The following is a 23,606-nucleotide window of genomic DNA, read 5'->3' on the forward strand; positions in this document are numbered from 1 at the left end:
CTTTTATCCCCTTCTATTTGCAAGTGATAGGCCTGGTGCCATGATCTTAGTTTCTTGAATGTTGAGGTTTCAGAAAGCTTTTTCACTTTATTCCTTCACTCTCATCAAGAGGTTCTTTAATTCCTCTTCACTTTCTAGTATTGGAGTAGTTTTACTGCATGTCTGATATCGTTGATAATTCTCCCAGTAATATTGATTCCAGCTTGAGCTTCACCCAGCTTGTCTATATACTCTGCATATAGACAGACTGCGTGATGACTATGGACGGAGATTCATGACATCATACAGGAGACAGGAAGCAAGACCATCCACAAGAAAAAGAAATGGAAAAAAGCAAAATGGCCATCTCAGGAGGCCTTACAAATAGCTGTGAAAAGAAGAGAAGCAAAAAGCAACAGAGGAAAGGAAAGATATACACATTTGAATGCAGAGGTCCAAAGAATAGCCAGGAAAGATAAGAAGCCTTTTTCAGTGATCAACGCAAAGAAATAGAGGAAAACAATAGAATGGGAAAGACTAGAGGTCTCTTCAAGAAAATTAGAGATACCAAAGGAACATTTCATGCAAAAATGGGCTCAAAAAAGGACAGAAATGGTATGGACCTAACAGAAGCAGAAGATATTAAGAAGAGGTACAAGAATACACAGAAGAACTGTACAAAAAAGATCTTCACACCCAGATAATCACGATGGTGTGATCACTCACCTAGAGCCAGACATCCTGGAATGTGAAGTCAAGTGGGCCTTAGAAAGCATCACTATGAACAAACCTAATGGATGTGATGGATTTCCAGTTGAGCTATTTCAAATCCTGAAAGATGATGCCGTGAAAGTGCTACACTCAATATGCCAGCAAATTTGGAAGATGCAGCAGTGGCCACAGGACTGGAAAAGGTCAGTTTTCATTCCAATCCCAAAGAAAGGCAATGCCAAAGAACGCTCGGACTACCACACAATTGCACTCATCTCACACGCTAGTAAAGTAATGCTCAAAATTCTCCAGGCCAGGCTTCAGCAATATGTGAACTGTGAACTTCCAGATGTTCAAGCTGGTTTTAGAAAAGGCAGAGGAACCAGAGATCAAATTGCCAACATCCGCTGGATCATCGAAAAAGCAAGAGAGTTCCAGAAAAACAAATATTTCTGCTTTATTGACTATGCCAAAGCCTTTGACTGTGTGGATCACAATAAACTGTGGAAAATGCTGAAAGAGATGGGAATACCAGACCATCTGACCTGCCTCTTCAGAAACCTGTATGCAAGTCAGGAAGCAACAGTTAGAACTGGACATGGAACAGCAAACTGGTTCCAAATAGGAAAAGGAGTATGTCAAGGCTGTATATTGTCACCCTACTTATTTAACTTATATGCAGAGTACATCATGAGAAACGCTGGGCTGGAGGAAGCACAAGCTGGAATCAAGATTGCTGGGAGAAATATCAATAACCTCAGATATGCAGATAACACCACCCTTATGGCAGAAAGTGAAGAGGAACTAAAGAGCCTCTTGATGAAAGTGAAAGAGGAGAGTGAAAAAGTTGGCCTAAAGCTCAACATTCAGAAAACTAAGATCATGGCATCCGGTCCCATCACTTCATGGCAAGTAGATGGGGAAACAGTGGAAACAGTGGCTGACTTTAATTGTTTTGGCTCTAAAATCACTGCAGATGGTGATTACAGCCATGAAATTAAAAGACGCTTACTCTTTGGAAGGAAAGTTATGACCAACCTAGACAGCATATTAAAAAGCAGAGACATTACTTTGCCAACAAAGGTCCATCTAGTCAAGGCTATGGTTTTTCCAGTGGTTATGTATGGATGTGAGAGTTGGACAATAAAGAAAGCTGAGCACTGAAGAATTGATGCTTTTGAACTGTGGTGTTGGAGAAGACTCTTGAGAGTCCCTTGGACTGCAAGGAGACCCAACCAGTCCATCCTAAAGGAGATCAGTCCTGGGTGTTCATTGGAAGGACTGATGTTGAAGCTGAAACTCCAATACTTTGGCCACCTGGTGCGAAGAGCTGACTCATTGGAAAAGACTCTGATGCTGGGAAAGATTGAGGGCAGGAGGAGAAGGGGACGACAGAGGATGAGATGGTTGGATGGCATCACCGACTCGATGGACATGAGTTTGGGTCAACTCCGGGCATTGGTGATGGACAGGGAGGCCTGGCATGCTGCAGTTCATGGGGTCACAGAGTTGAACATGATTGAGAGACTGAACTGAATAATCAGAAATTCATCTTTCATTAAAGAGGTTTGTTTGGTTAAACTAAGACTTCTTGTTCTGAATTTCATGTGTCAGAGGGAATGTAGTCAAAACAAAACAAATAGTACACACTTGACTATTCTAGGTCATGTGTGAAGAGATTCCTTAAAATTGACCTTGTGTGCACAGGCAACATATACAGAATTAGTCTTTGATGCCTACTTTGTGTGGGTTCTTTATTTATCAAGTTCACTTTTTGAAGGGGAAAATTTTCTGATCTCTCTTTTTTTGTTGCCTTGGATGAGATCAATGGTATACTAATTACAAATAAGTAATACAGAACTTTTCATTTCAAACTTCAACTTTTTTCTCAAAGTCCAGGTTAAAAGTAGAGCTAATTCAGATGACTTAGTCTATTCCATGGATTCATTGATTAGTGAGAATCTATTACTTTTTTTTTGTACTAAAAGATACCATCAAAACAAAAAGTGGACAGATGGACTACAGCAACACTAAAAAAAGTCTCGAGTTTTGAGTGATTTTAGCTAAAATCAGTTGCTAAACTTTTTATTTTATTCTTGCAGCATGTGAGACGATATGAAATGGTATAGATGAGACTGGGTTTCTACTCATCCAAAAACAGATGTGCTGAAATTTCAAGGAGTATTCACAATTATATCATATTTCCTAATATTTTAGTTATACATTTAATTTTTAAAATGTCTTTAAGAAGGATCTAGGAATACTGTGTTTTCTGGGAACAGGGTGGAATATTGTGTTTCATTTCCCAAATTGTAAAGCAGTATATATCTGTGTATACATTGTGGAGAAATTTACACAGTGTTGGCTAAAACTATTTGCTAGGAAAGGGTAGAGCTATGTAAGCTACTTCGCTCCTGCAGTTGTGATAGTTTGTAAAAATATCTGTGAAACGTACAAAAATGTTTCTAATGCTTGTGGTTCTCAACTTTGGATGCGCATTAGAAACCCTAGAGAGGGTTACCAATGTCAAGCCTTATTCCAGACTTGTTAAATCAAAATCTCTTGAAGGGAGATCCAAAAAGCAATTTTATAGTTCCCCAGTTCATTAAACGGAAAAGGCAATGGCACCTCACTTCAGTACTCTCGCCTGGCAAATCCCATGGACGGAGGAGCCTGGTAGGCTGCAGTCCATGGGGTCGCTAAGAGTCGGACACCACTGAGTGACTTCCCTTTCACTTTTCACTTTCATGCATTGAAGAAGGAAATGGCAACCCACTCCAGTGTTCTTGCCTAGAGAATCCCAGGGACAGGGGAGCCTGGTGGGCTGACATCTATGGGGTCGCACAGAGTCGGACACGACTGAAGTGACTTAGTAGCAGCAGCAGCAGTTCATTAAAATATGTAGCTAAGAGTTCTACATTGTAACTCAAAAGTAATGTGTCTATGCTATAGTCTTATAATATTGGCCCAAAAAAGGTATGGCTTACAAAAGATGATAACAATTTTTAATGTTTAAAAATCAAACTCAATTTTTAAAGTCTTTTTTAATACTTCTATCAAATGCATTACTTTTTGTCTGAGATACAGAACTTTTGAGACCTCAAATGAACTAAATTTTCCTTGAAGAAATTCAGTTATCAATGGCAAGCATGCACATTGTTATAATATATGCCACTTTCTCATATGGTATAGTTTTTTTATTAAGTAGTATCTAAGTGGAAAGTCATATATTTGAAGGTTTTATTTTTAATTTTTATAAAATTATAAAATAGAAAATTTAATATCTGAAATGTTGGATATTTGTTGAACACATATACCTTTTTTCTTAAGGAATAAGATTTTCATCTTATCATTTTAAGATTTCAAATTCTTTGAAGGAAGAGAATAGTCCTTTTTTCTTTTTATCATTCACAGTGCCTAGCAAGTGTCTGAGATTGCATTGCCCTGTAATAATCTTGGGAAGAGAGACAGGGATATGAAAGCGAAGGAAGCAAAGAGAAAGTGTGGGTGAAAGGTGGACAAGGCCTCACGTTTTATGGTTCACATTTCCTTCATGGGATGACAGAGCAGAGATTACTTTACGTTCTTTAAATCTGTGCATCTCTCAGGTTACTACTAAAAATGACTCAAATAAGGGGTATTTTTTTTTTAAGGAAAGTTATTCTGTTGGTTGAATGTAGTCCTTGGTCTTGAGAATAAAATTCAAATAAATGAATGAATACATACATACATACATATATGTATGTTTGATAGCTTAGATGGATTAGCTTATAATTGATAAATGCACACTTCATAATAATGGAGTGTACATAAAGAATCCATAATAATGGATTCTTTCTAAATCCCTTTATTCATTTCAAAGGATTATATTTCTACATATTTGAGCTCTTTAAATCATTTTTCTGAGTCCACAATATTGTACAATTTCTTTTGTACTGGAAATTTGTTCCAGATTGCCTGTCACTAAGGTCTGCATTTTGACAAAAAAGAATTTCTGTCAATTAAAGGAGAAAATTAGGAAGTCAGTAGCAATATTTACTAGTGGTAGTTTCAAAATAGAAACTTCTAAGAGCTTTGAAGTTTTATCAGTTAACAGACTTTGTTTAAAATTAACAAAGGGATGCCTTTGTGAAATTAGTAAGAAATATATTTCAACTGTACAATTAAATAATGATGATGTGTTTAATAGACTAAAAGATCATAGAATATTTTGATTAATATTTTAGATAAGTTTAGTAGAATAAACGTTTCCTTAGCATCACTGGTTAGATAATCAAAGACTGGTTGTCAGAAAAGGGTTTTTAATTCCCTTTTACATATCAGAATAAAAGTAAAATGCTGATAGAAAATAGTGTCAGTGACTTTCTTAAATTTCTCTAGTATCTTTATCATCTTTTAATTTTGCTGGTAGTCTTTATTATAAAAAGCATTTCCATATGTGTTTAAAGTATGACACTATGTTGTTAGATGATCTATCAATGGTTGGTATTTCTAGCACAAAATAGTATGTTCTGTGAAATGATATACTAGTAATTTCTAAATACTTACATAATTAACTTAAGTATCTCAATTAGTTTGTCAGTTTCATACTTTGAAAAACATTTCCTTAAGCATTTTTTATACATGAAGAAAATTTCAGATTTAGCTTATTGGCCTTAATAAAAATACTCTTAAAAGTTGGGGCAAATTTAAATCTTTTATCAGGTATCACATGTACTTGAATAACCACATATGCATTATTTAATGTCTTGTAAGAAGGCAGTGGTGAAGTTGAGCCATATTGCTGTATCCCCCAGCAGTCTCTTATATTGTTTTCAGTTCCATCCACCATAAATTCTAAGCATGCCCTCCTAGTCATTTTTCACATGATAATATCCCCCCTATTAAAAATATAGAAATTGTATGTTGCCATAGCAGGGATACGAATCACTTTTTGGTCAAGTACTTCCTATAAAGTGAAGTTTATCTATGATTGGCACTTCTGTAATAATCAAGATGAAGCCAGTAAGACATTTTGCCCTAAGTGCTGTTTGTTGATACCACTAGACTGGAGACTGAGGCCACTGACAAAAGAAAAATTGTCACAAGAGAATATTTCCCTTTTTCTTGCACATCAGAGAAACAAGAGGAAATTGTGAAAGCTGCATAGATTATGCGAGTTGATAGCATTGTTCCTAAGAATTCTGAGCTTTTGAAATTAGAACTTAAAACATTAATTGATTGTTTCTTGTCAGACATATACTCTTATGACTAACAGAGTAAGATAAAACTATGTAAAAGGAAGTTTTATCAATCTGATTTATTGGTAAAGGAAAATTTTGTGATAAAACTTTATAATACATAAATGTTAAGCAAGTCTGGTATAAGGATGAAGTACTTGTTTTCCTCAATCTTGCCTAAAAACGTGAATAATCATTTTAATCTCCTTACTATTATAACAATTAAAAACTTTTCAATAGCTTGAAATCTTTTTTCCCAGTTTATTTAATATATAATTGACAGACAACACTGATAAGTCTAAAGGATACAGCATAAGTCAAATCATTATGCTGTAATGATTTATTGAACATGTAAGTTTAGTGAACATCTCATATACATACATATATATATATATATATAAATTTTTAAAACAGAGAAAAAAAAATCCTTGTGATGGGAACACTTAGAATTTAGTCTCATAACAGCTTTTGTAAGATAGAGCAATAGTAACAATATTGATCATATATTGATCATGCTGTACATTACGCCTTCTAGTACTTATTTGTCTTACAGCTAGAAGTTTGTACTTTTTGGTTCTCTTCATCCAGTTCTCACTACTCCAATTCCTACCACTGGTAACCACAAAAAATTATCTGCTTCTGAGGGGCTTTTTGTTTTTTTTTAAACTATAATTGACCTTCAACAGTATGCAAATTCCTGTCACACAACACAGTAATTTTGGCTGTTCAGAACCTTTGGTGTTTCCACAAATGCCATTGGTGTTTTGATAAGAATTGCATTGATCTGTATTATCCAATTGCCTTGGATAATATGATCATTTTGACAATATTCAATCCTCCAATCCGTGAATATGGTATATCTTTCCATCTGTTTGTGTCTTCCTCAGTTTCTTTGATCAGTGTCTCATAGTTTCTGAGTACTTGATTAGGTTTGTTCCTAGGTATTTTATTCGTGGCAGAAAAGCCTTGCTTTCTGCAGTCCATGGTGTTGCAAAGAGTCAGACATGACTGAGCGACTGAACTGAACTGAATGCAATTATATATAGGATTGTTTTCTTAATTTCACTGATACTGTGATTTAGAACATAGAAATGCAACAGGTTTTCATATATTAATTTTATCTTCTGTTTCTTTTCTGAATTCATTGATGAGTGCTATAGAGGTTTTGGTGGCATCTTTAGAATTTTCTATGTAGAATATCATATCATCTGCAAACAATAATAGTTTCACATCTTCCTTTCCAATTTGGAATCCTTTTATTTCTTTATCTTAATGATTGTTATGGCTAGAACTTCTAATAGTATGTTGCATAAAAGTGGCAAGAATAGGCATCCTTGTCTTATTCCTAATCTTAGAGGCAATACTTTTTTCTTTTCACTGTTGAGTATAATGTTGGCTATGGGTTCGTCATGTGTGTGTGCTCAGTCACTTCAGTAGTGTCTGACTCTTTGCGACCCTGTGAATTATAGCCTGCCAGGCTCAGTTCATCAGGTTCTCCAGGCAAGAATACTGGAATGGGTTGCCATACCCTCTTCCAGGGGATCTTCCCGACCCAGGGATCGAACCTGTGTCTCTTACATCTCCTGCATTGTCAGGCGGGTTCTTTACCACTAATACCACCTGGGAAGCCCATGGGTTTGTCATATATGACCTTTATTATATTGAGGTATGGTCCCTCAATAACCACTCTTTTGAAAATTTTTATCATCATAAATGAATGTTGAATTATGTCAAAAAATTTTTTCTGCAGCTACTGAGATGATTACATGATTTTATTCTTCAATTTGTTAATATGGTGTATCATATTGATTGATTTGCAGATATTGAGCCATCCATGCATCCCTGGGATAAATCCCACTTGATTTTGGTGTGTCATCTTCTTGAATTCTGTATGCTAACATTTTTTAAATTTTTTTATTTTTGCATCTATGATCATCAGTGATATTGGTTAGTAGTTCCCTTTTTTATAAGGTAGATTGCGTATCCAGCTTCTCTTAGTTCTAGGACTTTATCTTGTGCCTCTGTTTGGATCATAATCCTCTGCTGTCTCATTTTGCCTAATTGTTGTTTTTATTTCCATGTGTTAATATTGAGTAGGTTGATAACATTTTCCCACCTTGGGGAAGTGGCCTTGGTAGGAGACTTTCTATATGTCTCAGCAGTGCACTCCCCTCTGGTCACCAGATCTCTGCGCTCTAGGGGTGCCCCCTTTGTGGGCCATGTAGATTCTTCTCTTGTGACTGGCTGACTACTGCATGTGGTCCGGTAGGCATGATTGGCCTTGTTCTGCTCAGTTGCCAGACTCTGCTTTTGCAGTGGCTACCAGCCCATGGCAGGCAGGGTCAGGTCACAAAGTGGCTAGTGACAGGGTCCTGGGGGGCCCCAGGGTTAGTTCTGGCCCACTGGAGGGTGGAGCTTGGTTCCAAGATTGGTAGTTATGGAACTGGAAGTTCCGGATCTCGTGTCAGCCTGGTGTTGGGCAGGACCAATTCCTCACACAGCTGGGTGCAGCATAGGTGCCCCAAAGCTGGTGTAAGTCTGCTAATGGGTAGGGCTGGATCCTAGGGATTGTGGGGCCCAAGGTTGTCCCAGAGCTGGTTTTCTCCTGCTGGTGAATGAGCCTGGGGCCCAAGGGGTCCTTGGGCTGATTCAGCCTGCTAGTGGATCGGCTAGGTCCTGACGCATCAAGTTGTGCGATTGTTGTAGTCCTGATGCTGGTGTCTGTCCACTGGTGGGAAGAGGTATGGCTTGGTCCCAGGAGAATTTTGAGGCTGGTGTTAGCCCACCAGTGGGAAGAGCTTGGTCCAAGAGTCTCTAGCTGCAGGGTCCTGGTGGTCTTGGGGTAGCTGTCTGCCAGCTGGTGGTGGGACTGGGTCCCACAATGGCTGGGGGCCAGGGGGTCTTAAGGCAGTGCCCCACTGGTGGGAGGGCCTCTGCCCCTGGCCAGCTAGCTGCTGGTCCTGTGGTATCTGAGTCTTAGTGCAGACATGCTAGGGGCAGAGCTGGGTCCTAATGCTAAGAAGCTAGAGGGCGGGTCTCAAAATTGCGCTTGCCAGCACCATCATTTTCCTCATAGAGAGAATCCCCCCAAATTGCTGCCACAGTGCTTGTTTATGTCCGTAAGGCGAGACCCAGTTGCCTCGTGCCTCTCTCCATAATCAGTAGGTGGATCTGAACCCGTCATTTTTCAAATTACTGATCCTGTTCTGGGTCCCAGAGTGTGTGAGATTTTGTGTGTGCCCTTTAAGAGTAGCATTTACATTTTCCATAGCCCTCTGGCTTTTGCAAAAGTAAGCCCTTCCCACCTTTGAAGCCACGTATTTTGGTGGCTTGTCATCCTGGTGTAAGACCCCCAGACTGGGGAGCCTGGAGTGAGGCTCACACTTCTCACTCCTTGGGGAGAACCTGTGCCGTGTAACAACCCTCTCGTGTGTGGGTTGCCCACTTGGGGTATTGATCTTGACTATTCTGTGTGTCTGATCTTCCTACCTGTCTTGTTGTGGCTCCTTCTTGATACTTTAGTTGTACACGATCTTTTCCATTAATGGTCTTTCTCATCAATGGATAAGTCGCTCTGTAATTTTGGTGTGCCCATGAGAAAATGTGACCTCAGAGTCTTCCTACCCCACCATCTTGGCCTCTCTTCAAAGCTTAAAATCTTAATCACATTAATCAAAGGACCATACTTAAATGCATACATCAGTAAACAGTTAACTGGCAATTTTCTGCTAGAAATTTTCCTTCTTTTTCTACTGCATATTTTCTATTTTGATTTGAGTATTTCATCTTGCTCAAATAGGACTATTTCAGGAGCATAATGTTAATCATGATTTTAATTTCACTTGGATGTTCCAGAATTAGTAAATCTGTTGTTGAGTTGCTCAGTCATGTCCAACTCTTTGCGACCCCATGGACTGCAGCACACCAGGCTTCCCTGTCCTTCACATCTCCCAGAGTTTACCCAAACTCCTGTCCATTGATTCTGTGATGCCATCAACCATGTCGTCCTCTTCTCCACCTGCCTTCAATCTTTCCCAGCATTGATAGCTTCTGGTGAATGGTGCCGATATTCATGGTCTCCAAAGGAGAGGAATTCACTGAGATGCTGTCTCAGTCACTCAGAGCTTCGTGTAACAGTTTCATTAAGGAGAAAAAGGATAGAGCAGTCTTCCAGTAGAAGGCATAGGACGGGGGTAGGAGAGGATCCACCTCACTAGTTTAAGCAGGGCATCATATAATTTTCCACTGGCTGCTGAGAATAGATACAAAGAAAGTCTCAAGGTCATAAAAGTTCCACTAGACCCTTTCCCAAGGCATACATCCTGAGACAACTTTAGTACAAGATTAACCAGAAGGAATGAGTTCTGGACAGCATGTTTCTGGATGAGATATATTGTTGATGAGAAACAGGTTCCCAGGCAAGATTTGTTACCATTATAATCATTAACACAGAGACTAAGAAAAGCATAATGAGGTGTAAGAAAAGCATTTTCCATGAGTAAAATGTTTGACTGCTGTGTATTCATTAGCTTCAGATCTAAAGAAAAGCCAGTTCCCTCAGGCAAGACACATTGTTGCATAAGGCCTAAGGAAAGCCTGAGGGAGAATCTTCACCTCCTCCTTAAAGGACCCTGGACTGCCTATCAACCTGCCTAATTTAGCTCTCTCAGCACCAGGGTCTTTTCCAACAAGTTGGCTCTGCGCATCAGGTGGCCGAAGTATTGTAGCTTCAGCTTCAGCATCAGTTCTTCCAGTGAATATTCAGATTTGACTGGTCTCAAGAGTCTTCTCCACTGCTATCTATTTACTAAATTATAAATAAGCATGTGACTTCATCCTTCACACCATAAGCATTGCAATGGCTACCATCAAGTGTGGAAAGGAAAAATTTTTTTTTCAGTGCCTACTGTTGTCCTATAGTTTACCCCATTTGATTTTGCCAGCAGCCCTCTGAAAAGATACTATGATTATTATTTTACACATAAATTTTGATAGGCTAGTTAACTTGGCTAAAACCACATAGCTAGTGAACAGAAAGACTCGAGTCCTTGTTTTGCAAATGACAGAATAAAAAAGATGACACAAACAATTAAGGAATGCATTGACTCATCTGAAAAGCTAAGAGGTAGGACTAACTTCACCTGAGGCTAGAGACAACTAAAAATTTGAGGTTACTATGACTTCGATTTCTCTTTTGTTCCCTTTGGTTTGCCTACTCAACGTTGACTTCCTCCTCAGGCTTCATAAGGTGGTCCCCTGAAGCTCCAAGCCTCAACATCATAGTTCCAAAATGGAACACTGTGTTTTGTTTAAAATGTGTAACACACCATCTTGGGGAAAACAGGTCTCTTCTTGGAGCTCTCACATAAATTTGTTCATGCTTCTCCACACTAAATCTTTCTGACTGGCCTACTCACCACATACTCAAATTGCCTAGTATATCCATGTCTCTGTGTTTTTACTCATGTTAATAACCTCGCTTAAAATGCCACCTTAAATTTTTAAATTAATTATTTAAATTAGTTAGATTATTGAAGTTAATTACTAACACTGGAGGACTGATTCACACTTGCCAGTTAGGGCCTACTCCTGGACCTGGAGTGGGAGAAAGAAAATGGCCCAAAGAAAATCATAGTGCTATTGGCTTGAGAATGCTTTCCACTATTAAGTAGATAATGAAACTGGGGATGCTAATAAAGTCTATACCTTTTAGGTTATTCAACAAAACTACCCAAACATAATCTCTGCTTTCAATCTACAGCTAGCATTTAATGAATAGAGGCCAGGGACACTTAACGTCCTACAATGTACGACACAACTTCTCCCCTAAAGGAATTATCTGACACAAAATATCAATAGAACTCAGACTGAGAAATCTTATTCTGTATGATCTGCCAGGCATACTCCCTCAGCTCTATTGCCTGTCTCTCTCTCTTACTTTTTCTTTAAGCAAGAGCCACATTGAATTGCCTTCCTTCAGTGCTGAAATGTACCAAAGCTCTTCAGGTGTTAGGATCTTTGCCTGTTATTTTCATTCTACCTCCCACTCCTCTAACTACAACTGTGCCACCCCTCTCCACCTAGCCAAAATCATTCCTTCTTCAGCACTAAGCTCAAAAATTATTTAAGGGCAATTTCATGTCCCTGACTTGGTCAACCCTACCCCTCTACTGCCTACATATGCCTTCTTTTTAAAAAAAAAACAACTTTTTTTTAAAAAAGTGCTTTTCAAAAACACTTCAGTTGTTTAGCATTTACTATAATTTCAATTAGCTATTCTTTTACTTCAAATGAAAACTCCCAGAAGAAAGGGTACATACATTTTTGGTTCTTCTTTATACCCTAAGTATCTAGTAAGGCGTCTGGATGGCATTTCAGGTGAGGCTATTAACATGAGTAAAAACTCAGAGGAATGGGTACACTAGGCATTTTGGGGATGGTGAGTAGGCATAGATTTAGAAAGATTAGATTTAGATTTAGTTAGAAGATTTAGTTTAGATTTAGAAAGATTTAGTGTGGAGAAGCCAGGTGGCACTAGTGGTAAAGAACCCACCTGCAAATGCAGGAGACATAAGAGATGCAGGTTGATCTTGGGTCAGAAAGATCCCCTGGAGGACGGCATGGCAACCCACTCCAGTATTCTTGTCTGGAGAATTCCTATGGACAGAGAAGCCTGGCAGGATACAGTCCATAGCGTCGCAAAGAGTCAGACATGACTGAAGCGAATGAGCACACACCCAAGCATGAACAAGGATGGAAGAGGGGTGGAAGTCTTCTGATCCTGGACTTAATGAGTGTATACCTTTTTTTTTTTTTAATTTCGATTGTAAAGTTCTAGCCCCTCTGTGTATATAAAGTAGGCAAATCAGTTTAAATCTTTTTTTTTTTTTTTACTGTATTCTTTGGTCTGATAGGCCTTGTAAAAACAGCCCAAGAATTTTTTCTTTTTTTTTTTAGTTTGGGTGTTTTTTATAATGCACTAAACCCAGAGTCAACTAACCTGTGGTCCATAGCTAGCTCTAACACTAATTTGTTCTTTTCATTGTGCTTCTTTTGACTTTAGTTTATTTGTAAACTGAGGGAGCTAGACTAATGGATCTGTGCTGCCCTCCCAATCCAAACATTCCTACTTAACTAAATCAGAACAGTTTTGACTAGCTGAGGTTGAACTATGTAAGTCTTCTCTTTTTAAGAGTTTTCAAAGAAATATTATCTTAAAATGCAGTTGTTTATGTTCCTTGGCAAATAATCAGTAGAGTATAGCTGGACCTTTTGATTATTGGAAATTTTGATATACCACTAAGTTTTGCATTATTTCATACATTTCATATAAGTATGGAAGATTGAGTAATAGATATCCTAACTTCAAGATAGATCTTAAAGTTATTGTGTTTTTCAATAAATCCCTAGGACAAGCACAATTTTTTTTCATAAACTTTCTCTAAAAAGTGAAGTCTAATGTTATTCACCAAAGCACTGATCTTATTAAAGCATGTATTGTATATCTGTCTAATGCAGGGTTTCTCAACCTCAGCCCTATTGCTATTTTGGACTGGAAAATTCTTTCACGTGAGGAAGGTATCCAACGAATCTCTATGAATGTGAAAGTTGCTCAGTCGTGTCTGATTCTTTTCTACCCCATGGACTACATAGTTCATGGAATTCTCTAGGCCCTAATACTTGACTGAGTAGCCTTTCCTTTTTCCAGGAGATCTTCCCAACCCAGGGATCAAACCCAGGTCTCCTACATGGCAGGCGATTCTTTACCAGCTGAGCCACAAGGGAAGCCCTAGCTCTGCTGAAAAGATGCCAGTAGTAGTTCTCCATCCCAGTTGTGGAAAAAAAAAAGACTCCAGACATTGTCAGATGTCTGCTGAGGGGCACAGACGGCCCCAGGTGACAACTGCTGCTTTAGCGCAGAGCAGTCCTCTTTAACTAGGGCGCACTGACCAGAGGGATGCACATGTTACCGATGGTTAACCAATTAATCTTGCCGAAGTGAATCTAAATCCCTCACTGACAGCTAAAAGTAGATCTCTCCTTTGCCTACCTGCTACATGCTTTTGGCAGATTCTGAATGTGGCGATCAGTGACTTCTTCATAAGGTGACAATTACTAGGAAATCTCAAAAAGTTGTTTAAAAAAAAAGTAAAAATAAAATAATAAATAGAATCTTATGATCAAGCTTGTAAGTTCTTAATGTATCTCATTACATCCAAGAGTAAATAATTTTCTGAGTCCTGTTCCATTATACAATAGTGACAGAAACAGTGAATCTGGCAATTTTTGTGTTTGTTGATATTCTTGTGCATGTTTTATAGTAGTCTTCTAAGAGATAAATGAGATGGCTGGATGGCATCACCGACTTGATGGACATGGGTTTGGCTAGACTCCGGGAGTTGGTGATGGACAGGGAGGCCTGGAGTGCTGCGATTCGTGGGGTCGCAAAGAGTCGGACACGACTGAGCGACTGAACTGAACTGAACTGAACTGAAGAGATAAGGGTTTTCCAAAATGACCATTTCTCCATCAACCTTTCTTAAGAATACCAGGGTTTTTATCTTCAGTATTTTTTGTTGTTGTTATAATAATTATCATTATGATAATTTGGTTTTAAAACAAGAAACAGCCTCAGGTCTTTTGAAAGGAGGCAGAGGTGGTACCATATAACCCTTCAGTATAGTTGGTGTGAGGTACGGAGTCTTCTTCTGAGACTAAAAACACAGAATATAGAGGCTGTACAATGTATCTGTTTGATAATTTCTGCTGTCTTTCCACTTAAAAAGATCATAGGTCCAACCTGGCATCTTTATTTGTCAACCTTTAATTATCAATAACTTGACAATATTTAAGGTCTGGGTGTTTTTAGGCAGTCCTAAATTTAATATGATAAACCCTCTGAAAGCAAATAGAAGCCCAAAAATATATAATAATATTTTGTCAAAATGCTTTGCTAATTTTAGAAAACAGTGCTTTATGTTTGTTTATAAGGAGTACTACGTTTCATTATATAACTGAGCAGGACCCTATGGAGCTTTCCTGGGACAGGCCTTCCTGCATGTCCTCTCTGAGGTACCTAGATAATAATGTTTGATATGCATTTCCTGAGTTTTACAATTATGAACCCCTGCCCCTCACCAAATGGAAGTTGTTAACTACTTCATGACCATGGACACATAGCCCTGTGCCTCCTAGTGCCTAAGGACTGATAATGTTAACTGTTGCAACACCACCCTATTTCCTCACCATCAGCCAATCAGAGAACTGTGCATGAACTGATCAAATACATATAACTGGAAACGCCCCCCTTCACCTGACTTTTAAAAATACTTTGCTGAAATACTTTGTGGACCTTGAAGATTTTTTGGAGCATGAGCTACCTGTCTCCTTGCGTCACTCAGCAACAAAACTTTCTTTGCTCCAAACTCCAACATTTTGGTTTGTTTGGCCTCACTTTGTGTCAGGCATAGGAGCTTATGCTAAAAATTACCTTTTTCAACTTTTAAATCCAAATAGACAATCTCTCATCAGAAATAGGCCTAAATTTTTAAGGTAACTTGCATTCCTAAAATAAAATATGTCTCATCTCTGCATCCACCAAATGTGGAAAAACAGGGGCTGCATTTATACTCCCACCATCAACAGTTAAAAATATGAACAAAATATACAAAAAAACAGTTTCAGGATGTTGAACATTAGGCAATGGAAGGCAGTGATGCCTGAGAGTCAAGAGAACAAGAGGAAATATATGATTTCCCTGGCATATTTTGGGGGGATATGTTCAAGTTGTTCAGGGAAAGACAAACCAGGAGGAACTCAACAAACTCCCCAAGTTGAAGAGTTGAAGCTGAGAGTCTGTGAAGACCAAGAAAGCTAGAATGCATGGACAGAGTACCACTAAGAAGGGAGTTGCCGAGAGACTACCAGAGATCTTCCAACGGGCCTCCTATATGTTCCTTAAGTTACTGCTAATTGTTTGTATGTGACAAAACTACCTTAGCCCAGTGGGGGAAAAACACCTGAAAAGATTAGGAAAAAAATTCCCAGAACTCACACAGAACTTGGAAAAAATGTCCAATCCCACCAGGAAGGCTGAAAAACCTCATAAATCATAGGCATTTGGTATAATACTCAGAAGGTTCTTCCCTCAGTAGTGGCGAATAATTAGTCCCACATGAAACACAGCTCATGACTTGCCTAACAAATTTTAGAAACCAAGATTTGGAAGAAAAAAGAAAAACTGTTTCCAAGTACCTTGACCCCATCCAAGGTCAAAGCTCAAGGATATATATAAGAATATAAAAATATCCAGCACTCAACAAAGTCAATTCATGATATCTAACCAAAAATTACTAAGCAGAAAAGCTGAAAAATATAACCCATAATAATGAGAAAAATTGGTCAATCAAAATTGACACAGAACTGGAGCTTATGTTAGAATTAGTAGGCAAAAGTATTAAAACAGTTATTTTACTAGTATTCTGTATGTTTAGAAATTAATTTGATACCTGAAAGATTTTTTTAAATGTTCAAATTGAATGTTGAGAAATGAAAATCACAATATCTAAAAAGAAAAAGGCATTGGATGTGATTAGCAAAAGATAATGTTTTACAAAGAGAAGATTAGTAAACTTAGAAATAGAAATATAAAATAGAGAGGAAAATATTTTAAATGAACAGATCAAAAGAAATATAAACATTTAATTTACAATTGTGTTTAATGCTATGAAGGAAAAAGGAAGGTTTTATGTGAAAATAACTGGAGGGAGAACATTTAGAGCATATTAGGTACAAATAAAGCCTGATTTAACATAAAAGACAACTGGATTCATGTAGAAAATTAAATGTAGTGTTTTTTCTTATAATAAATCCATTCATTCATTTTTTTCCACAACATCTGTATTCACTGATAGTATGATAGTCCAGATATGGCTGATAAAAATGACAAAGACCCCCAGTTCCTGTCTTTGAGAAGCTAGGGGTTAAATAGTTCAGCAGTACCTAGACAAGTGTATTATAGAGCAGAGACACCACTTTGCTGACAAAGGTCTGCATGGTCAAAGCTATGGCTTTTCCAGTATTCATATATGGATGTGAGAGTTGGACCATAAAGAAGGCTGAGCACCAAAGAATTGATGCTTTCAAGTTGCAGTGCTTGTGAGCACTCTTGAGAGTCCCTTGGACAGGGAGGTCAAACCAGTCAACCCTAAAAGAAATCAGCCCTTTCAGATTCACTGGAAGGACTGGTGCTGAAGCTGAAGTTCTAATACTTTGGTCACCTGATGCAAAGGGTCAACTCACTGGAAAAGACCCTGATTCTGGGAAAGATTGAGGGGAAGGAGGAGGGGGTGAGATGGTTGGATGGCACCACTGACTCAATGGACATGAGTTTGAGCAAACTCTGGGAGATGTTGAAGGACAGGAAAGACAGGCATGCTGCAGTCCATGGGGTCACAAAGAGTTGGACAGGACATAGTGACTGAACAACAATAACAACAACCTCTCATTAAAATAACTGCATACGAAATGAAAACATAAACATATCCTTTTTCTTTTTCCTTTTCTTTAGATGAGGATAGGCATTCACTCAGGCTCTGTGCTGGCTGGAGTTGTTGGGGTAAGAATGCCACGATATTGCCTGTTTGGAAATAATGTCACTCTGGCAAGCAAATTTGAATCAGGAAGCCACCCGCGACGCATCAATGTCAGCCCAACCACTTACCAGTAAGTGTTCTTTGCCATTGCCTAGTGCTAATAGCCTGTCACTTGTGACACTCTGTCTTTTCTTGATCCTGTTATTCTCTAAGATAATAATGAGTAGATCCATCCAGTCTGAAAGATAGCAATTATGACACAAAATTTAAGTTGCACCCTAAGAAAGGACACAGAAAACTTGACTTGATTGAGAGGTAAATCAGGTTTGTCATTTCCCACAGTCTCTGTCCTTCTTAGGTATTCCTGTTTAAAATACAGGAGAGAAAATATTAAGAGTCTGCATCACACTGGAAATTCTAATACTTTCAAAATGTTTCTCCATGTTTATAAAAGTCATTTGACTTTGGATAGCAAAGATATTTGTCTCTTTTTAAAATTTTTCTGGGTAATGAATATAAATAGGGACTTTCTAAATATATACTGGGTACAGAGTAAAACTTCAAACTTTATCTATCTTAAAGGTCATATCTGACAACTCCACACATTTTGACAACTGAAATCAACTTTATTTTGTGCCTGGTAGATGTCGTCTCACCCACTAGATATTAAGCTCCATATGGGCAGAGACCAAGTCTGTTCATCATTATATCTCCAAAACTTACAAAAAAATGTTCAGCACATAATAAGCCCTCTATAAATATTTATCAAATTAGTGAATAAATACATTGGTAAGATAAGCATCTCTATACTAAGAAAATGATATGAATATCTCCTGATTGCTTTTGGCTAAATGTTAAGTAATGTGTGTGTGTGTGTGTGTGTGTGTGTGTGTGTGTGTGTTTAAGTCACTCAGTCATGTCTGACTGTTTGTGACCCCATGGACTATACAATGCATGGTGCATGGAATTCTTCAGGCCAGAATACTGGAGTGGGTAGGCTTTTCCTTCTCCAGGGGATCTTCCCAACCCAGGGATCGAACCCAGGGCTCCCACATTGCAGGCGAATTCTTTACTAGCTGAGCCACAGGGAGGACCAATGTTAAGTAAGCTTTGGTGTAAAAGCTATTTCACTGGTTCCATGATTTAAATGACTCAGATATCACATTCTTAAAACTGTAAAGTAGAAATAACGCCATTGATATTTTTTATTAACATGGCTACCACATTTACTCAGGCTAACAAAAACAACAGCAAAAACCCCAGGAGCAGAAAGTTTAAATATATAGATAATAAATGTTGATTTATAATAAGAAACAAAATGGTGATATTTTGAAGCTTTTGGTACCACATCTACATAAAAGAAAATTAAGTTTTTTTAGTTGAAAGATAAATATTTCCTGATTCCTGAGGAGCACATGAGAAAGGGAAGAAATTATAAATATAAAAGCAAGAAATGTTTCCTAAGAACTACATGTCATCTTAGGGTATTTATATAAAGGTATTGCCTCTTTTCAATTTCTCCCATTTTTTCTGACACAATTTTGGGCATAATGTAGATGATGTCACAAAGATTTCTATATTAAATCTCTTCAAAAATTTCAACACTGATCTGAAGCTTCTCTAGTTAAGTGGACTTTGTGCTCTAGACCACAGGGTAAGGAAAATTCCTGAGGATCAATCCCCAAACATATATCCTTTTACCATGCTTATGATTTTTCCCATCATGGAGCTAATATCTATGTTTCCTGTTTGTATAAGTCAGTATAGATTTACAGAAAGTCCGTTATTTAAAAAATGATGTGTTAAGATTGGATCAACCATGCAAGGAGCTCATCCCCTGAGCTTGACTGTCACTGCTGTAGCTGGCTTTATTTACATGGAACCGATAAAGGAAACCCCACAAGCCACACAGAGTCTGAGCATTTTGGTGCTGTCTTTAAATTTTCATAATCTTTATCACATTGGTGGAAGTTTGTAATGATACTTGATAATCTATAATGTCTAAAAAGTTGAATCATTTCAAATATAGCAAGCATTGAAACATTTTGTTCTATTATGACCTGCCCCACCTCCAACCACTTCCTGCTGATAAAAACATAAATGGGGCATAGATGAACACATTGAGCTGCCATCTGTGTAGACTGTAAAAGATACTTTCTCCTACTGGTCCCAAATCTTGTAATTTCTACTAATGCTTTATAAAAATAGTTTTATGTTTATCCTCAAAATAACCCTTTTCCTCTTATCTGTTTGTATGGTCTTCCCTCCTTCCTTTTTTTCTTGTCTAGTACCTACTATATTCCAAGCACTATGATTGGCACTAATGTTACAATAAACAGCATAAATATGACTTCCAGGTTCATGGGGGAGACCACAAACCAAAAGTAAACACTTTATTACAATAGACTAGTACTGAGGTCAAGAAACCCTGAACACAGTTTTAGAGTAAGAGGAGTAGACTAAAATCAGGATGAAGAGACAGACTGAAATCAGACCAACTGAAGCTATGTTACATGTTAAGAGGTTTCCACTTAACCCTAAGAGCAAAGAAAGACATTGAAGAGTTATAAGCATAGGAGTGACTTGGCCAGATTTGTACTTTGAAAAGATTTCCAAGGTTGTAAAAAAGAGAACAGATTATGAAGGGCACCAAGCCAGTGATTGAAAGGAACTAGTCATTCCCATTTCCTTGATGGGAATGGAGCTAATTACTGAGATCCTAGAATCCAAACTATTTGATGTTTCAATTTGTCTTCCCATGTTATAGAAGAGCAGCTGGACTGAATGACTGTTGACATCCATTTTTATCTGCGTGCTGCGTGCTAAGTCACTTCAGTCGTGTCTGACTCTTTGCGACCCTATAGACTGTAGCCTACCAGGCTCCTCTGTCCATGGGATTCTCCAGGCAAGAAGACTGGAGTGGGTTGTCATGCCCTCCTCCAGGGGAGCTTCCCGACCCAGGGATCGAACCCATGTCTTTTACGTCTCCTGCATTGGAAGATGGGTTCTTTACCATTAGGGCCACCTGAGAAGCCCATTTTCATCTGAAAGTGAAAGTGAAAGTCGTTCAGTCATGTCCGACTCTTTGCAACCCCATGGACTATAGAGTCCATTCAATTCTTCGGGCCAGAATACTGGAGTGGGTAGCCTTTCCCTTCTCAGGGGATCTTCCCAACCCAGGGATTGAACCCGGGTCTCCCACATTGCAGACGGATTCCTTATCAGCTGAGCCTCACGGAAAGCCCAAGAATACTGGAGTGGGTAGCCTGTCCCTTCAGTGGATCTTCCCAACCCAGGAATCGATTGGGGTCTCCTGCATTGCAGGCAGATTCTTTACTAACTGAACTATCAGGGAAGCCCTTTTTTTTTTTTTTTTTCTTTCCCTTGGATACCATCAAAAATAATTTACTTTGGTTCTTGATAAGTTTCTAGAACACTAAATTTAGGTATATGATCTCAGTTGACTGGGTTTTGAGATTATGGATGTATTTGTGACTAAGTGCTTTGTGTTGGTTTTATACATACCAATGTATACACTTCAGCTGTGTATAATTGTTCTATTCCACACAGTATAGGTGATTTATGAATCCACAAGTATAGAGTATACTTCCCTTTCCATTTTACTCACAGTGAAATGCCTGGTGGACTTTTCAGGGACATTCCCTATGAGGAAATATAAACATAAAACTGAAGTTAAAACAAATAGGAATTTGCGAACTAAAACTAAATATTAAGCTCCTAAGAGCTGGAAATTTCCAGGTGTACTTCCTGAATTAAATGCTATAAAGTGTCCAATATTGACTGGTTATTTTGAAATTTTCAGACAAGTTTTTTAAAAAAAATTTTAACATTTTAATTTTATTGGAGTATACTTGATTTACAGTGTTGTGCTAGTTTCAGATGTACAGCAAAGTGATTCAATTATATTTATAAATATATTCATTTTTTAGATTCTTTCTTATATAGGTTATCACAGAATATTGGATAGTTTCCTGTGTCTTGGTGGTTATCTGTCTTATATATAGTAGAGTGTATGTGTTCATCCCAAGTTCCTGATTTATTCCCCCATGCCGCAGGTTTCCATTTGATAACTGTAAGTTTGTTTTCAGTATCTTTAAGCCTGCTTCTGTTTTGTAAATAAGTTAATTTATATCTTTTTAGAAACTAGATTCCATATGTAAGTATACCATATGTACCACATTTTTATTCATTCCTCTGTTGATGAACTTTAGCTTGCTTCAGTGACATGGCTGTTTGTAAATATTGCTGCAGTGACTTTTGGTGTACATGTATGCTTTTGGATTATGATTTTCTGTGGATATTTGCCCAAGAATGGGATTGATGGGTCCATATTGTAGTTCTATTTTTAGCTTTTTAAGGAACCTCCATACTGTTCTCCATAGTGGTTGTACCAATTTACATTCTCACCAACAGTATAGGAAGGTTCCCTTTTTCCACACCCTCTCCACCATTATTTGTATATTTTTTTGACAAATTCTTTTAATTGGAGTATAGTTGCTTTACAACACTGTGTTAGTTTCTGCTGTACAACAGAGTAAATGAGCTATAGGTATATATACCCCCTCCCTCTTGGGCCCCCTGCCCACTCCCTCCCCATCCTACCCGTCTAGGTCATCACAGATCACCAAGCCAAGCACCCCCTGCCACAGAGCAGGTTCCCACTAGCTCTCTATTTTGCACGTGATAAAGCACATGTGTCTCTTTTAATCTCCCGATTTATCTCACCATCTCCTTCTCCAGCTATATCCACATGTCTGTTTTCTACATCTACACCTCTATTCCTGCCCTGCAGATAGGTTCATCTATACTAGTTTTCTAGATTCCAAATATATGCATTAATGTATGATATTTTTTCTCTCTGACTTATTTCTTCTGTATGACAGTTTCTAGGTATATCCACATCTCTAAAATGGCACTATTTTGCTCCTTTGAATGGCTGAGTAATATTCCATTGTATATGTGTAACAAATCTTCTCTATCCAGTCTTCTGTTGATGGCCATTTAGGCTGCCACCGTGTCCTGGCTATTATAAATAGTGCTGCAACGAACATTGTTATACACGTGTCTTTTTGCATTGTGGTTTTCTCAGGATATATGCCCAAGAATTGGATTTCTGGGTCATATGGGAGTTTTATTTTTAGTTTCCTGAGGAACTTCCATCTGTTCTCCGTAGTGGGTACATTAGTTTACATTTCCGCTAAGAAGGCAAGAGGGTTCCCTTTTTCCCACACCTTCTCCAACATTTACTGTTTGTAGTTTTTTTTTTTTTTTCTTTTAAACTAAGAGATTCCCTTCCAGAATATCTTTTTTGAAAAATAATTTATTTTCAGCTGTGCTAGGCCTTAGCTGCTGTGCATGGACTTTCTCTAGTTGTGGTGTGTGGTCTTCTCATTGAGGGGGCTTCTCTTGCTGTGGAGCACAGGCTAGGATGCATGGGCCTCGGAAGCTGTGACACGTGGGCTTAGTAGTTGTGGCTCCTGAGCTGGAGGTCACAGACACAGTCGTGTGGTACGTGGGCTTAGTTGCATGTGGGATCTTCCCAGAACAGGGATCAAACCATGTCTCCTGCACTGGCAGGCAAATTCTTTACCACTGAACCACCAGGGAAGCACTACTGTTTGTAGATTTTTGGTGATGACAGTTCTAAATGGTGTGAGATAATACTTCTTTAGCTTTAATTTGCATTTCTCTAATAATTAGTGATATCGAACATCTTCTCACATGCTTCTGACCATCTGTATGTCGTCTTTGTAGAAATGTCTACTTATGTCTTCTGCCCATTTTTTTAATTGGGTTTTTTGTTTTTTTGATATTGAGCTGCATGAGCTGTTTGCATATTTTGGAGATTAATCCTTTGTCAGTTATTTTGTTTGCAAAATAACTAAACTCTGTCTTTTTATCTTATTTATGGTTTCCTTTGGTGTGTAGAAGCTTTTAAGTTTAATTAGGTCCAATTTGTTTATTTTTGCGTTTTTTTTCTTCATTACTCCAAGAGGTGGTCAAAAAGATCTTGCTATGATTTATGTGAAAAGTGCTTTTCCTTTCTTTACCTCTAGAGTTTGATAGTGTCCAGTCTTAACAT

The 23,606-nt window shown here is 38.1% G+C and overlaps 1 protein-coding gene across 1 annotated transcript in view; it reads left to right on the forward strand.

The window, feature by feature from the left end:
• The window catches only part of GUCY1A2 (guanylate cyclase 1 soluble subunit alpha 2), a 431,399-nt gene that overhangs the window by 355,976 nt on the left and 51,817 nt on the right, over positions 1-23,606 (forward strand). Inside the window, exon 7 of the mRNA XM_043898183.1 lies at positions 17,479-17,633. Within this exon, the coding sequence (XP_043754118.1) occupies positions 17,479-17,633 (155 nt within the window). The remainder of the gene's footprint in view (positions 1-17,478; positions 17,634-23,606) is intronic.

This window comes from Cervus elaphus, chromosome 1 (genome assembly GCF_910594005.1).
Source record: "Cervus elaphus chromosome 1, mCerEla1.1, whole genome shotgun sequence".
Taxonomy (NCBI): Eukaryota; Metazoa; Chordata; class Mammalia; order Artiodactyla; family Cervidae; genus Cervus; species Cervus elaphus.